The following is a 17,715-nucleotide window of genomic DNA, read 5'->3' on the forward strand; positions in this document are numbered from 1 at the left end:
CTACGCTGTGATTTTTCCAATCTAACTGTGTGGACACGTTGCTCACGGGGGCCACAGCACCACCAGCAAAACCCCGACGAAATCGGAAACAGATGCAGTCATCAATTATGCAGGCTAATGTCCAACGTTTAGCCAGTCTGATGGCGAGCCATTGACAACGTGCTTATCGTTCTCATGGAGCGGGGGAGTTCGGGGGGACCTTCATGCCAGCGCTCCTGGCAGATGGCAGGGACGGCGGGCCTCAAAATGGATGTAAAAACCCCATTTGTTACACAGATGAAGGATTAGATTTCCAGGTTGAAAGGCTTAGCGGAAACCATGTCATATAGAGAAAGACGGCTAAATTTAATTTCATGTCTGAACGTTTCCTTAAGATGATTCAACAGGCGAAGAAGAGGTCTAAACAAACCCCTTTGGTTTACAGTCAATGCCTTTTAATTTCACAAGTAAAAGAAATACTCTAATTGATGAAAGCGATAGAGTTGCATGAAAAAACTGATTTATTCGACGAAAACGAGAAACAGATGCTTTTTTTTTGTTGTTTTTTTTTCCCTCGGTCAACCTTAAATTTAAATATCCCACGACTCTGGGCATAGAGATCAATAACACGTTAATCATGCTGATGAGAGAACATTAAGGAGAGCTTAATGGGATATGCAGACAGTGATATAGCACACAGACATCTGTTGAAGTCTGGATGCACTGAGCTTGTTAATATGCAGATAAGATGGGCTAGCATGGCGACGTGTTGCCGTGGAAATGGAATGAGCACACGGAGTGCACGGTGATTATAGGATGATGCAAAACGGAAATTTCTGAGTCTAGTCACCAAAACCTACAGTGCAGACATGACGGCTTACTAAAAGGATTGCAAGTAATATTGTCAGTCTTCCAACCGAATGCAGAAAGCAGGAGGCTTAGAGGGAACTGAAGAAAAGGAAAAAAGAGGAAGTGAGGTGGCATCACGGTTATCTGATTTTAATTTGGGTTTCTTTTGGGTGACTAAGTAAATGAGATAAGGCGGCAATAATTAAAAGTGACAGGTTGAAGAGGGCGGGAAATTAACTTTTCATTTTTGGCTTCATTGCTTCAGCTAAAATAAAGAGACGGGAAGAAAAGAAAACTAGATAATTAAGACAAATAGATGACCTAACCACATATTATTACATTTAATGATTCTCCCTAAAAATATTCTTCAAAACTTGAAGAAGTGTAGGATGAAACATTTTGACGTTGATGCTTTTTTTGCTATCTCTCATTGCATGTGCTCAACTGTTCAAGTCCATGTTTGTCTTTTTTCAAAAGTCCCACTGGGACGAGAATTACTAAATGAAAATCTTCAATAAAACATTGTCAGGGTTTCATTACCAGCGATGTGTCGAATGTGAAACATAGGGCAAAATTCAGATCTCTGCAAAAGTATTTATGCCTTTTAGAACTTTTCTGTATTTTAATATGTCACAGTTGAAGATTTGGGGTATTTCATTGGGATTTTGGGTTACAAACCAACTCAAAGTAGTGGAGAGGATAAAAACAATGCGTGGTTTCGAGAGTTTTCTTTTTGTTGTTTTTATTCAGACTTGCAACTGCAAGTCATTTGAATTGCAGTTGCAATTTGGTTTCTGCATTTGGTTCGAATCAATGCCAGTTTTTGCCATCCATAGACAAAAGATTTTCACCCATTCTTCTTTACAAAATAACCCCCACTCAGGTAGACTGGACGGAAAGTCTATGTACACATCAGTTTTAAAATCCTCAATTGGATTGAAGGACTTTGACTGGACATTTTGACCTCACATGCAGCCTGCAAGCTTTTGGGTTGGTGTCCTGCTAAGATCAACCTCTGCCCCAGCCTCAAGTCCTTTGCACCCTCTAACATGAAATTTCCTCCAGAATTGTTTTATATTTAACTTAATCCGTCTTGACATCGGCCTGCTTTCCTTTTCCCTGCTGAAGAAAGTCACTTCTAACACCAAGATGCTGGTACTGCCATGTTTCCCTCTGGGAATAATGTTCATAGTAGTAGTTTTCTACAATCAGCCAGTAGAAAATAACAAATTGTTGTCATCTGACCAGAGCAAATTGTTCCACATGTATGCAGTTTCCCCTACATGGCTTGAAACAAACTGTAACTAAGGCATTTTTATGTGTGTCATTCAATTATGGCTTTCCTATTTCGTAAAAGCTAAATTTGTGGAGTGCATGACTAATACTGTAGTTGTCCTGTTGACAGATTCTTGAGGTGGGAATCTTTGTAGCTCCTCCAGAGTTGGCACCAGAGTTACCAGAGATAGCTAAATCTTTGATCTAGCCAAAGATTTAGATATTTGGCTATATCTAAATCTATTAATGCTCTCCTTGCTGGGCCTGTCAGTGTAGGTGATGCTCATGTCATAGTAGGTTTGTAGTTGAGATTATGCTCTTTCACTAAAGCAAAACACTGAAGCCTTCATAGAAAAGCTGTATTATTTATAGAGCTTAAGTTACTCAAAAGTGGATTCTTTTTCGCAAAATTGTTGATTTACTAAGGCTGTTGGTTGGTCTGGATTTGTAAAGATATTGGAGAGAGATGAGTACAAATAGTTTTTTCTGACTTTTAAATGTAAACATAGGCTGACAGTCATTCTACATTAACCTAGTCTTTTCTCTTTACAATTATGCAAAACTTGATATTGGTCTTACAACAGGTTCTGTAACATTTCGGCAAAAACCTTTGAAGTTTGTGGTTTTATTGTCACAGTTCAAAGGGTATTCATACACTTCGAAGGCACTGTATCTTACTAGTACCCAGGAACTAAATATTGGGTAAACAGCCTTTACGGGTTCTTGCTGGGTTCTAAGTAAGGACTCCTTGCTCAAAAAACACAGACAGATACGTTACCTCTTCAAACCAACCAAATCTATAACTGTCCTGTTTGAGAAAAAGCTTTCCATTCCCCCTGACAGATCATTATTCACCTGCTCAGAGTAAAGAAGCCCCTGTCTTGAATAATAACAAAATAAATCTGTCTGTAATCAGGTTAGCGCAAATCTCTGCTCCGTCTGTTCTGACAGCTGAAATCAGCATATCGAGCGTTACTGCGGAGAGGTTCTGTTTGATATCCGACTGGATAAAGACAACAAAAGGCTGCAGATGACCGTGGAAACATCAATGAAACTGTGAGAGCAGGTCGGATGTATTTAATTCACCCCGCTTCCAGTTTTGAGACACATCTCTGCTGTATTGCGTCACTTTCTGAGACAATAGAAAGTGACAAAGTCACGAGAATAGAGTAAGTCGTGTTGTTGTTCCCTGCCTTCCTATGCAGAATTTAACAATTTTTAACATCCTGGGCTATGTCATCAAAAGACACGAAGAACACCAAACATCACACCATACATGTGTGGACAAGTTTAAAACAGAGTTAGATAAAACAATACCCCAAACTTTAAATATCTTGTGATGCACTTATTAGTTCTTCTAAAACATAAACCGGCTGCCTGGGCAAGGAGATAATTCAGCATCACACTCCAAAAATCTGTATTTTATGGGGGAGTTGTAAGGAGGAAGCTGTGAAGAAGACCCATTTGAGTTTTTACCCAAATAGTATAAGTGACACAGCAAATATGTAAAAGAAGGCTCTCTGGTCAGAGGACATGAAAGCTGAACTTTTTCTATGTGCAGACGAGGCAGAATACTAATCAGTCCCTCCAAGGCTTCACAATTGTTTTTATGAGCTTTTCTGCGATCAAAATTGCTCATTTGACGGTGCTGCTTCAGAAATATTTGCAATATTTGCGTCTATTTTGCAAAATAAGACTTTTTGTAACTGGCCATATCAATCAAAGACTTTAACTTGGCAGCAGCGTAGTAGAAGTAAGAAATACTGCCACCTACAGATGGGAGTTAGCCGCCACTTGGACCCAATGTTTCTGACCATTTTTGCAGGAAATTGTTAATAAACTCACAATTACTTTGCTCTTGATCTGTTGATTTTTCTTGACTTCCTATGCATGGCAGAATTGTAAAAAACTGGAGGGAGTGACTAATACCGCACATGACCCTGAACATCACTCCGTGGAGGTAGCAAAATCAATGTCGCAGGAAGGACGTTCTTAGGAAAGAAATTTCATTAGCAGATGGGGTGGAGTTAAATACTTGGTAATCCTGAAGAAAAAACTCTATATTAGAGGATGTAAATGAAAGACTATGTGCACAAAGTAACAAAGTATTTTGCCGTATTTATATAGTAAAATTCCTGGCAACCACAGTTGCCAGTATTTTATCATAAGTTAGTTTTTTGGGGGTTTTTACACTGTGGATCTTAGCACACAAATCTGAAGCAAGACTTTAGAGAGTTTGTCTAACCAACCAATCTTACCAAGCTTGAGATATTTTGTTAAATATAAATGAGAAACAACTTCCAGTCCAGAAATCGGAAAACTTAGTGGAGGTAGATCGACTAGAAAACCTGCAGCGGCAAATATGTGAAATATGTGGGACTTATTTAGCAATACACAAACAAAGAAACAAAACCTGTATCATTTTCCTTTCAGTTAATTATACAATTCTGCCGTTTGCTTAAAATTGCAATAATATTGGGTGAGGGGTTGCAATGGGGTGTGAGATGAAAATATGAAAAAAGCTGAAATGGTGAAATAAATGATGGAACGCCCTGTTTTCCCCTGAAGAAGAATATACATCAAGAAGTGAAATGTTTATGTTTTTGGAGATAAGAAAAGTAATTTTATCACAGCTGTCAGAAACACGTGATTTTTGCAGCTATGGATGAGGCAGACACCTTCAAAGGAATAAATTTGTCTTAAAGAGCATGTGCCGTCAAAAAAGGAAACAAGCTGCACCGCAAAAGCCTTAAATTTGACTGAGCCACGCAATTAATCGGCACCATCTTCATGCGCCAACATAGTGCAAACGCTGGGCATATATATCCCTTCAGGAATTATGAGTCACACGTGACTTTATTTGATCTACATTAACCATGATGACTACCACTCTTGAAGCAGCTCTTAATGTCATCAGGCAGCACTAGAGCAAGTAATCTCGCTCCCTTCACTGAAAAACCACTGCGATATTTTCAGAGAAATGCCATAATCCACGTTATATCTCTGTGCTCCTGACATGGCCTTATTTTTGATGCCAGTGGATTAGTGCAAGAATTAGAGAAGATGACTAATACTGTGAGTGAAAAAAGTCTCCGGTTTCTATCTTTTTCTCTTTTTTCTTTTTCATGCTGTGGCACTTGAAGCAAGAACAGACGCAGCTGTACCTGAGAGTGAAGTTAGTCAGCTGAGCAGAGCTGGCCATCAGTATGTAGAAAGTGGCGATGTCGGTCTTTTTCAGAGGTTTGGACGACGTCCGGATGACAATGGCGTTCCCGAGCTTGAGGCGAGACAGCGTGGCCATCCCCTTGGGAATCTGCAGGAGCTGCACGCTTCCGATCCTCTGCATGGGAGTCACGGGAACGTATTCGGCCGGCGGCGCCGAGCTGCTCCACCGACTTCCGTTCACAGAAAAGCACTTCCCGTTGACCCTGGGCTGAGCCTGGTAGTACAGCTCCACCGAGTTCCCAGCAGATGGATCCTGCCTTTCCCTGCTGGTGCCCTCTGACCCCACAGCAAACCACCCCGGCTCAGGCAGAAGCTCAGCCATGCAAGTTCCCCTCTCGCCTCCTATGGCGCAAGAACCCCTCACTTCCTGCGTTTGCCAGAAAGCATAAACCGTCACACATGGTAGCTCATCCAAGGCGCCCTCGCTTCTGGCCCAATCCCTCCCTGCGACGTAGAAGAGCACCCGGACTTTGGGTTTGGAGGAGAAAACCCGAGGCGTCAGCACGAAGGCCTGGATTTTCCAGTTGAATGTGAAGACATCTGGGGCGTTGAAGAGCTGCACCGACTGCACCAGATCCAGAGGCACGAGTCTCTCTGTGGACACGGGACCGTAGCTGGCATTGACAGCTGGCTGGCGGCTGGCTCTTAAAAGAACGAAGGGCTGCGTGTGACTCTGCATGCTGGAGTTCCTCATGAAGTCCTGCCCAGCCTCCTTCAGGAAGAGGTAGTCGGCGTCCCGTACCTCATAGTTGACCGGCAGGAAGACAGGGAAAGGCACTGGACTCTTAGTATCAGTGAGTTCCTTGCTGTTCAGATCTGGAAGATAAAGGACAGTAGCGTACAGTTTATTAAAATAAAATGAAACAAAATACACTGTACTGTTTGGGAAAATATATAGCCAAAGAAACCCTCCCCACTTCCATGTACATTTGGTAATAAACTGCTGTTGCCTACTTTAACACAGGGGCCATAGAAGGACAGCCTATCAGCTGAGTAGGGCATCAAAGAATTAAAAAGGATTCTGAGATTAACCTTAAACCTTAAGCTTTCCCCTTTTCTCTTACCAAGAATGGCGAACAATATTACTAGTAGAAGTTTATGCGTTCCATTCAAAAACATCAATATCATAATGAAATTTTTAATAGTCACCGAGCGACTTCGGTTTTCAACCACTAAACAGAGCCAGAGCTGTTCGTGCATGATTTATGGAAAAGTGCACCTGGATGATTATCTTCTACTCCGTCTCTTAAACAGATAGGTGTGGCACAGAAAAAGGCATAGCAATAAAAAACGGGAGTGCGTAGAATATTAGAAATGGCAATTGAAGTTTTTTTTTTTCAACACAGTTTTCTTATAAGTTACTTTTCCTTTAGAAGTTTACTTCGTATTTTAAAGGTGAGCTAAATTACCTCCGGACGCTTTGTGCTACTATGATGGGATAATTGTAACTTTTGGAGATGTGGGCTGATTCACAGACACCAGATTTCACACTGCGAGATGGTGAAGATCGATAGCTGTAATTGTAAATGTTATGAATTCATTAAACGGACACCTTAATATTTTTTTTGTTATTTTAGTATATTTTAGTAAAAAAGTAATGAGCTATTCACTTCTAATTGGTGTCGCCCTCAATCTAAACAAGCTTATTGTTTCTTTCTGATTGTTTTCCCATCATAACCTGAATATTTTTGGTAAAGGTACAGGATGGGAACACCATTCTTTTCCTTTTTGATGTTTAAGCAGTATTGAATGAACTGATCAGGATCTTGATTGCAGTTTTTCTTTCAAACTTCTGAAAGTATCTTTTTTTTTTTAAACAAAGCTTGGAAACAAGCTTTTCTTGCATAACACAAGAATTTAGTTTCAGTCATTTCCAAACAGTATAATTATGTCATTTTGAATCCTTTTCCCCCCCCTGTCTGTCATTATACCATATCATTTCCTTTTCAGGATCACAATTTTTCTGTATCTGACAAAAGGAATACTATGTTGCTAAGTTATTATGTAATTATAATTATTATTGTGTAACTACATCATTGTTAAGTCCTATTTTTAACAAAGGAAAGTTGGCTATAAGATTATAGTTTAGAATGCTTTTTTTTAACCTTACTTTTAGTGTGTGTTTTTTTCTCATTTCCATGATCTAACAACATTCAGAAGATAACACTGGTAATAGTAACACCAATGACTTTAAAGACAAAAAGAAGTTATTTCTGGGCTTTTTCGTGCAAGCATGAGAGCAGCAGAATAAATATTATCTGATCTTTACTGAAAGTTTTTTTTTCTTGCCTTTTGATTCAAAGGTCATTTTATTTTAATGTCTTTTTAAACAGAACTATAAGAAAATACAACAGCAGGCCCAAAACTAAATTGTGTTTCCCTAGTTGGTAATAATAAAAACAACATCTGATTAATGCAATAAAAACCAACAGCACTAAGCATCTCACAGCACGTAAAAACACATCCGACAAGGAATCAAACTTGTTCCTATGAATTGACGTGCAACCGCAAACGTCCACAGCATCGTCAAAAAGATCAAATCGGCAACAAAATTTGTGCCCCGCGCATTTGTGAAATGTGAAGAGATGCCACATAACGTGTGTTTATCCCTGAATTATTGATTGTTGTGCCTCCAGTTCGGAAGGTTTAAAGCAGAATCATTCGTCATGTCCCCTCATGGCTGCTGGCATCTGATGAGTCTCTCTATCATCTATCTATCTCATCCGCTTTTCATCTTTGTTCATCCACTCCAGCTAAAAAGCCTGTCAAGCTGGCCTGGACCGTTCACACTGCGCTGACTTCACTCTGCATGTCACAGCCATTTCAAGCCAGCAGCCCTCAGAAGAAGCCGGCAGCGTGGCTTTTCATTTCTTTTCTGTTTTTTCTTCTTCCCTCCTTCCTTGCCCACACAGACACGAGTGTCATTCATGTTCACTGAGTGGGCGCTGTGCTACGCCGCGCGAGGAGACTGGAGCCTGAATCTGGGCTTATCCTACCAGGGGCCACAGTGACAGATGTGCCGTTTGAACCCAGAGCTGGCAGAAGCTCCATTTGGAGTAAATATAAACTAGCTTACTTTATCTAAAAAGCAGAAAAACCTCTGTAGCTCTGATTAGGTTACAAAATACTGCGGGTTTGATCATCTCCTCGGCTCGGTTTCGTTACCCTCGTGTAATCTTAGTCTTTATATATGTGTATATACAGTATATATATATACAGTATGTACCACAACATTTAAAGGAGGGCTCTTTTGGATACCTTAGTCTGTTTGTTCAAGGTTTTTTTTTTTTGTTTTTTAGAACTATTTAAAATTGGCAGGCTCTGGGTCGGAGATGAACTGTTCATTGCCAAAATTACACATATCTGTCAAGCAATCTGAGACGGCAAGATGATTTTTCTCCAAAAGAGAAAGTTTTGCTCTCAGGAGGTAAACATACAAGCAAATCTGCGGCACCAACTATTCCAGCTGTTCGAGCCTCTCAGATTTTCTCCTCCTGAGCTGCTTCTGCTCCTCAGCCAAGTCAGATCACATCAGCGCTGACACTCCCAACTGTCTTTACTCAGTTTTTTTTCCCCTCCTAAGATGAACTTCTGCTTTATTACACCACGCCAGATGCATTTTAAAAAACCAGCCAAAAACGCATACTTTATTCACTTCATTGAAGATTTGTGTTGTGATCATTTTCTTTGTTTTTTTTTGTAAGAAATGTATTAAATTTGACACGGTTTAGGTAAATCAACTTTATTACTACTTTTAAAAGAAGTTTTAATGTGTGTTTCGGATCAACGTCGTGTTGGAACTCCCAATGTTGACAAGTTTCTAACAACCTGACTTTGACCTGTTACCTTTGAATGAAACTGGTTTGGATGCTCAAGAACAACCAAGAAACACCAGCAGCAGTGTCCACAGTGAACATCTTTTATTTCTTTTTTTTACATTGTCGAAGGGTGCTGATCAAGAAATAAAACCAATTCCAAATGTGAAACTTTAATTCTAAGTAGAGCGTTGCTGTCGCCACACAGACGAGGCAAATGCCTCATCATGCACGACAAAATAAAATAAAGCTATTTGGCCGCAAACGTATTAAATATGTCTGGATAAAACCAACATGAGGCATTAAAATCTAAAACCACTGTGCCATTTGTCAACTATGTCGTAGTCCACTGATGTTTGTGTTTTAGTTAGCGTTGATGTTTGTTTTCTGACTGTTCTTAATTGCTGTCATTTAAGTTTTTCCTCATCAGCTCATTCCTCTGTATTCTTTATTAGTTTTTAGCTTCTTATTTACTCTTCTGTTCTGATTGTGCATGTAATTTATTCTCCATTATTAGGATTGTTCTTCCTTGTGTTTTTTCATGTTTGTTTGTCTCCTTCCCTCAGCTGCCATGCTCAGCAGCTGCCCAGCTGTTCAACATTCCAATAATTAAGCTCACCTTAGTCCAAAATTGTTCTCTCTCTCTCTCTCTCTCTTTCTCCTCAGTATATAAGCTCCCTAGTTTTCTCTAGTTCCTCCAGTTTGCTGCCCTGGCTCCATGAATGAAAGTTTTTCAGTTATTTCTTCTGCTTCCATGCTGAGCTCTGTGCTTTGTTTGCATATTAGCTCTTCTTCGAGCTCCTCGCAACATGGATAAGATTTTGAAGAAGGAGGATTATGTTCAGTTGTTCACCTCCACGTTGAGTCAACAGCTATGTGGTTGAACTTGAAAACTGTTCAGCGTTTGAACTGTACAACGATCTGGTTTTGGAACGGATAACGCAGACTCACGGCCTCAGCAAAAAAAACCGCGTGGACTCAAATCTTAGCTTCCTCCCGTCCCAGGAAACCAAGCAGCTTCAATAAACTCCATGCGTAATTTTAACTGTTTTTTCATACAAAAGTGCTGTAAGTCCAACTCTTGGTTTGCAAATCATTCAATTTGTTTCTCGTAAACAATCCTCCATGGAAAAAACGGTTGTTCATGTAAATTATACAAAACCTAAAAATAATGTAACATTCCAGCGCGTAATGTTTTTTAAATTATTCACTGAAACTCCACATGAAACAAAGCTGTGATGTGGATTATATCTCATCTCTGAGCATAAATAATTACTTTAAATTGTAAAGAGGAATATTTTTATGTAATTAAAATGCAAAAGTTAGTTTGATCAGTGTTTTTTTTCTTTTTCTTTTTTTTCGTACCTTGGATAAAACAATATCTAATGAACAATCTTTTCCCTGTAGATTTTTAGTTTCTGCATCTGCTCAGTGTGTTTGTCTTAAAGCATTTCTCCCAGAGTTTTAATCAATCTTTGTGTCTTTCCATTAAATGCTTAAAGCCTGAAAATCCTCGGTGAATCCTAATGTGCACTGATGGTTTTTACCATATGTGCACAACAATTTTGCCATCCCAACAGCTTTGCAGAAGGCAATGGGTGTCTGCATTCTGATTAGTAAATAGTGAGATGAAAAGATCTGTTTTTCTTTGGGTTTTTTTGTTTTTTTCCTCCTTTTATACTGCTGTTACAGGTGCTTTTGCAGATGAAATGTTGGTCACATATAAGGTGATTCTCTTGATATCAATATGTTGAAATTAAAAACGCTCTGGCGAAGGCCCAGATGGTACTACTAGAACTAATTATGCACCTGTGACACTGGGAATCTTTTATCAAGTTTAGCAGTGAGTTTTTAGTCCGTTGACTGGCTCGCCTTTGCAGAGCAGCTATCTTTAACCGAGCATGGCAGCTTTTTTATTAGCTTCTGATACTTTGCCAAAAAGGAGGTCCTTAAGTACAAAAAATATGTACTGGCGTTAGCACAACATTTAAGCATTCACTTGGGACACACACATAACACTTGTTAGTTTGGCAAAAATCCTGCAATAAGTTAATTGAAAGTTAAATTTTCAGGGGCAATCTACAGCTGAAAGAGATTTGTCCAAGCTTATGTATGGTAGAGGCACAAGTGCATATAGATTTCAATTTAATCAGGGACATAACACAATATTATGTAGATTAAAGCATTGTCCTATCCACAGGCCTAGGTCCCTGTTGGCAGCATCGTGATGTGGGCCTTTAGCATGATGTCAAATCAGATTCCAGTTCAAATGGCAAGTTTCCATTTACACCTGTCGCAGTAAATCAGTTAATCGCATAATAAATTAAAACAAGCTCAATAATTTCCATATCCATGATTCTCTTTTCTCTCTCTTTCTGCCAAAAGTTGGATGACAAAAGTCTTCAATCTGGTGCTTTGGTCTCTTTTCTTTTTCTTCTTCTTTTGAAGGACAATGTTGTTTACAGAAACATCATAATTCATTCTATTTGTTGTTTCTGTTTTTTTTTTTGTTTATTTGTTTTTGATACTTAAATAGTCTTGCAGTTCCAGTGTAAAATGTTTGTTAGAAATTGAAGCATATTGTTCTTTGAGAGGCTTTTCTTGCATTTTTCTGCCATTACCATCATGTTACTTGAACATGGTCTCAAAACAACAATAATATCATAACTTCTGGAACAATTTATTGTCCTGCTAAATTTGTTATTGTGACAGGCCTTGTCCCAACACCGGATAATGGATCAATGCGCACTAATCTACTCATATGTACAGTTAAGTCTGTGTTTTTTCACAACATATTCAGTAGTCTGTTTGCAGTACATGACTTTTAAAAAAAGTTAGATCGAACACTTAATCAGGGACATCTCCTGCAACCAACCCTACTTTCCTGAGTAAGGCTCCAATTGTTTCTGTGTCTGAACTCTGAAGAAGTATCTGAGTTAGAGCAAATCAGAAAGAAAGTGTAGAAGCTAAGTTTGCAAAAACCTAATTGATAGGATAAAAAAATTAAGAAAATTCACAAATGCATCAGGCACCAAAATGAATTAACATTTCCGAGTGGCCAACGTGAGTCCTGACAGGAGGGAGGAGCTAAGAAGATGATGGCAAGAAGGGCTTCCAACCTCAGAGACTTGGAGCTCATCATTAAGTATTCAAAAAAACAAACAAAGAAAACCCCACACAATTAGAAACAGACAAAATTTTAAAAAAAAAAACAACCTGTCCCCATTTGTCATGGTGACATTTTAACCACTACCAAATTACGTGCCAACGGATTGGGCTAAGTCTAACTGATAACCCTTGGAAATGCATCGCAGCACCTTTACAGCTTTATCTTCTCATATAACGTCTGACAAATGCATGACAATGTTCAAACATGTAGAGATCTTGTGGCATGTGAGGAGTCATGGAAGGATAAGGGAAGAGAGGGAGAGAGAAAAGGCAGATAGATTGAGGGAGGCTTAAGCTTGCGTAGTGATTGGTTGGGATTGTTATTTCCAATGAAACTCTTAAAGCTGCTTTGAAAAATCAGATTTATCCCAATTTCTCAGCTTTTGTCATCCTATTAAAAGTCAGTCTGCCTGCACTCCCTGGAAATGGCCATCCAAGAAGCACTTCCACGCTTCACATATATTGCCTTTGCTTTTTTTACTCCTTTTTTCTTGATTAGGTTGAGAGTATTAATGTATTTCTCTGTGCTTGCCTCACTGAGTGTGTTAAAAAAAAAAAAGGTTCCATCAAAGCAGACAATGTACCGAGCGCATGAAGGCACGGTTCAAATTTTTTATACAACCCCATCAAGTCTTCATACTCCTCGCTGATTTCATCCTAAATATTTAATTCACTCCTCACTACTGTGACAATTCTTTGCCGCAAGTAAGACACGTAATTATGCTCAGTTTAGGATTGCTGCAACGCTGTATTACTGAACAGCGAGATGAAAGTTTGTGGTCTAAATGGGGGGGGGGGCGTTTATTTATTATTCAGACCTTTAGAGAAAGCTGCTTTAGTCATAATTTAGCTGAGAGGGAGCCAGCCCTCTAACAAGAAACATGCAACGGAGATAAACGGCTTGTTGTTTCTTTCTTTCTTACCATGAAGAACTGTCCCAAGATGCTCCAAAAGACTTTCTCTGCACTGGGACATATTGCTCGCTTAATATTACAAATGGCTAAAATACAGCATATGGTCACTCTCCGCTCGCTTACCTTGTGTGAGTACCGCTGATATAGTTGCAAACACCAACAATAGGATCATCCAGCTTTGCCGTTTAAAGCTCATTTTGGCACGCAGCTCGGCTCGCGGTTGCAGGCAAGTACTTTCCATCGTCCGTGCCGGTTGGACTTTTCCCTTCAGCAGAACGCGGAGCGGACCGGCTCACTCATCCCTTCAGTTCGCTGGCTCGACACCATCACACCTGTGGGAGTGGGAAGTTGTAGCGTGGTCCGCGCGCGTCGGCGACAACGCGGAGCGCGAGCCAAGTTCCGCTCATGGGCTGTGCGTAAAAGCCGTGCGTAACGAGCCCGGAGAGACTTTGGCGGGGGGAGGAGGGGGACGCTGGATGCAAGCGAAGCGAGCGCGCGGCGGAGGGAAAGATCCGTGTTGATCAGTTTTTGACGTTTTAGACTCCCGGTGTCCCGCCGCTCACGGGACTCTGCGGAGCTCAACGCACATCGCGGGCTGTCTTGTGCGCAACCCTTTCAATGCACTAAAGTCATCATGTGTCACTGCTCATCCTCTCAGGAGGCAACGTGCAGATTAACCCTGCACGGGGTTTTAATCTGATGATGGGAGACTTGATCAAACGTTGCTTCTCGAGTTTTAATGTCTGACTAATGGTGAACAGTTGCGCCTGAGGTGTGGGGTGTAGTAGGGGTTGATGGGTGGTGGTGGGGGGGAACTAATATAAATTTGCCCGCTTCTTAAGAATATTAATTTGAGAGAGAATTAATATTCATTCATTAATCACCATCAATTCATCGTCAAGCTGTGACGAGTTACAACATATTTGTTTCTCCTTACGCCATGTTTTGTCTTCTCTCACAGGGAACCATTTTTGGATGGAACTCACCTCCGAACCATCCCAGCTCATCTACAAACTCATAGTGCCATCAGACACAGGAAAGCCAAGGCTAAAAACCTAAAAACTCAAAATTTCCCCCATTTCATAATCACGCATTTGTTTTTGTTTTTTTACTTTGGTGAACCTTGGAGATAAATGGCCATAAAAATGCTGAGATGTTGTGTACAATTATATGATGAATTTGTATTTATCCATTTATTCTGCTTCTGATTCCCTTTTAGACAAGACTCTTATGATCCCCATAGTGTTTCTGCTGCTTGAGACAGTTGTCATGCACAAATGTCAAGATGGCATTTGTGCCAAATGGCGGCTAATTTTTTACAAATTTATTCTAACAGACTGCATCCTGACCAATAAGCCCATCATAACTCTACCAAAACTGATGGACACCAATGTCAGTGTAAAGTAGACTGTGCTCTGTAAACAATATGCAAAAGAACATACAATATTTAATAGATATTAGTGCTGGTGTGGTGACTGGCGGGTGATGAGCTTCAATGAAAAAAAAAGGAAAATCATATTCTGCTTCAGTTCCCACTAAATCTTACACTGACTCTGTAAGAAGGCATAACAGCAACATTTCCCAAAGTTCCTTAGCAAGAATAAAGTTTTAGTAATCGTAATAAATCAGTACATTTTTGGTGTATTGGTACTTGGAGAGTTAATCAACAATATTTTGTAGGGAACCCTCTACCTAGAGCATAGACCCAGTGTTGTTCCATTTTTGAGGATTAAAGCTTACTTTGAAAAAATAAAATAAGCTATTTTTTTAAAACAGTCATTCATCTCTTGCTGAATTGGCCCACTTAATCTAACTCTGTTAAATATTTCCTAACAATCACAAAGCTGATCCATATCACCAAAAATAATCAAATTAATGTGCTATTCAAAGCGATGCAGTTTTTGCCAGTCCTTGGAAAAAATATTACTCACATTTTTGTACTGTTCATTTGGGCTTCAGTCATTATTATTGCCACTTCTCTAAAAAAAAAAAATTAATTAATAATAAGTCTCTTATCTCAAAACCTTCCACAGCATTTGTTTTTTTTTTTTTTTTTTTTGAAAAACAGAAAAGTAATAATTTCTTCTGAAGGCCAGGAAATGTGTGAAGGCTTCATGTGGATTTTTAGTGCCCTCTAATGGTGAAGAGGAATTTACATGACACGTGTGAACAACTTTTAGTTACAGCTGAAGATCAGGAACGAGATTCTTGGTTAATATGGGCTCCTTTAGTTTGAGCATTTTAATGAGAAGAATTTAAACCTATCAGACATTTTCTACACGCATCTGTTTGGGTTTAGTGAACTTATTTCAGGATGAGAAAATGCATTTTTCAGAAAGGGGGGGAAAAAAAACCACCTTTACCTCAGCGGTTGAACATGGTGAGTTGTATCACTCAGATATAAGTTAGTCGCTTGCACTCTTGTGTGAGGCTTGCAGACTTGTTGCTGCAAACGTATTAGGGCTTTATTAACAAATAAAGAGGATTAGGCAACATATCAATGAACAGAGCTCATAACTACCAGCTCAGAGTTATCTGGAGACGGGAGCAGGCTGCCATGAGCTGCAGCTGAGAGCACATTTGAGCTTCTCCGTCACTGCAGCACAGTGATAAGCAGAAGCATCTGTGTGCTGGAGTTGCTCCATGCGCTGCGGCGCTGCCGTGGGATGATTTAGATCCTCTGCTATTTACCTGCTCCTCACACACAGGGAAATGCAACTGCACTGTGAGCTGTACTGAGGCAGGGTTAGAAAAAACAAAAAACAACAACAACAAAAAAAAACAGTGACGCAGGAGGAAACGGAATACCTTTTAAAAATATTTATTCCTTTTACAGCCAGACGATTTTAGGGAATTATGTAAAAGAATTCAAGAGGTATGTACACTTTGGTGCTGAAGTTAAACTTTCAAATCTAGATGCTGAACCGCTGCTCAGTCACTGTGGCGGCCGGATGGTTGATGTACAGTATTGGTTTGTCTTTCTTAAAAAGTCACAGGAATGCTCTTTTTACATTAGCTGATGCTGCACACAAAAATAAATACTTCTCAAAACTTACCAACCGTCCCCTCCACATCATTTTACAGGACAAAAGGGGGGAAAAGATACTGCTGACCTTCGCCTTGTCACGCTCAGCTTCCAAATGAAGAGAAAGCATATGGTTAAATCTATCAAGGATGCGTTCCGAACATCTTAAGGACGGCGGGACAAGTCGGGCCCCTGGATGTGCGAGTCAGGATGCTGAAGTAGATGGATGTCACGGCAGAGATGTGCCAGCGTGGGGGGAGAGTGGTCATAAACTGAGAGATAAATGCGAGTGCCAGGAGGGAGGGAATGTGTTTTCAGTGTACATCATCCTTCTGTGTGACAGATCGAGGTAACTTCTGCCGAGGAGCATTTAGCCGCACGTGCTTCCACAGAGCGCCTTAATGTTTCCAGTCTCGTTTTCACTTCAAACCCAGAGAAAAGATTATCTTAAATTTGCACAGCCTCAGAATGACATTGAGAGGAACAAAATGCTGACTAGTTTGTGTGCATCTCTGTCTCCTCCTTAAGCACGTCTTCACTGCTACTCTGCTCGGTGCTACGTTTTCTGTTCTACGAGGACATAAATCAGCTCATAGTCATTTCATTTGTAAAGAAATGACTATTTACCTTCTAATCAGTTTTTTTATTCCTTACTCGAGTTTTATATCTCTTCTTCTCATGGATTAGCAACCTTGAATTTACATGACGTTATCATCAAAACAGAAGACAAAGTGAAACCGCTAACTCCGGCCTTTAAAAGTAAAACAAAAACAGCTTCCACGTCAACAGGAATGTAGACGTCGAAATTAGAAACTATTTTACAAAATATAGGCTTGGGCGGGGGGGTTGTTGAAAATCTTCTTTAGCTGTCTTCAAATCAAAGCCCGCCCTTGAAGGTGCAAGGTTGGATTTTGTTACCTTTTAGACAAAGCGAGCCTGTTTGCTTCTTCGTTTTAGTCTCTGAGCTATAGGCTAAGCCGCTTTGCTGCTGCCTGTAGCTTCACGTTTTCTTCAGGAACATGACTGTGGTGTCAATGTTTGCTCGGAGAGGATGGATTTCTCCAAATGTCAGTGTTTGCTAATACACATGACTTAATTTTCAGAAGATTTGCAGCACATTTGGAAAAAGTTAAATAATCAGTTGAAGGTTTGTTTGTCCTTCGGTTTGTCATTGTAACTTGGAAACTGTTGTTCGTCTGAAAAGCATTTCTCACACAGGCGAAACAGAGCAGTGCCGTGCAGAGACCTTTGGAGGGGCAGGGGCTCAAAGTTAAAAAAGGGCACATTGAACAAGATCTTAAAACACAGTACAACAACATAGCAAGCCCCCTTCGCTCCCCCCCTCTGCACGTGCCTGAAATAGAGGAAGATTTATTGTCATTCATGCTGGAGCGACCACCACATACCCAGTCAGGCAGCATATGAGGCTCCTGGATCCAATTTAAGAATGGGCAGTTTTTTAAAT

The 17,715-nt window shown here is 40.1% G+C and overlaps 1 protein-coding gene across 1 annotated transcript in view; it reads right to left on the reverse strand.

Annotated features, from left to right (window-relative positions):
* The window catches only part of LOC114155150 (transmembrane protein 132D), a 42,337-nt gene extending 28,373 nt beyond the window's left edge, over positions 1-13,964 (reverse strand). Inside the window, exons 1-2 of the mRNA XM_028034904.1 lie at positions 13,349-13,964; positions 5,268-6,144 (exon numbers count right to left, since the gene is read on the reverse strand). Of these exons, the coding sequence (XP_027890705.1) occupies positions 5,268-6,144; positions 13,349-13,466 (995 nt within the window). The 5' untranslated portion in view covers positions 13,467-13,964. The remainder of the gene's footprint in view (positions 1-5,267; positions 6,145-13,348) is intronic.
* Between the last annotated feature and the right edge of the window lie 3,751 nt (positions 13,965-17,715).

This window comes from Xiphophorus couchianus, chromosome 12 (assembly GCF_001444195.1).
Source record: "Xiphophorus couchianus chromosome 12, X_couchianus-1.0, whole genome shotgun sequence".
Classification (NCBI taxonomy): domain Eukaryota; kingdom Metazoa; phylum Chordata; class Actinopteri; order Cyprinodontiformes; family Poeciliidae; genus Xiphophorus; species Xiphophorus couchianus.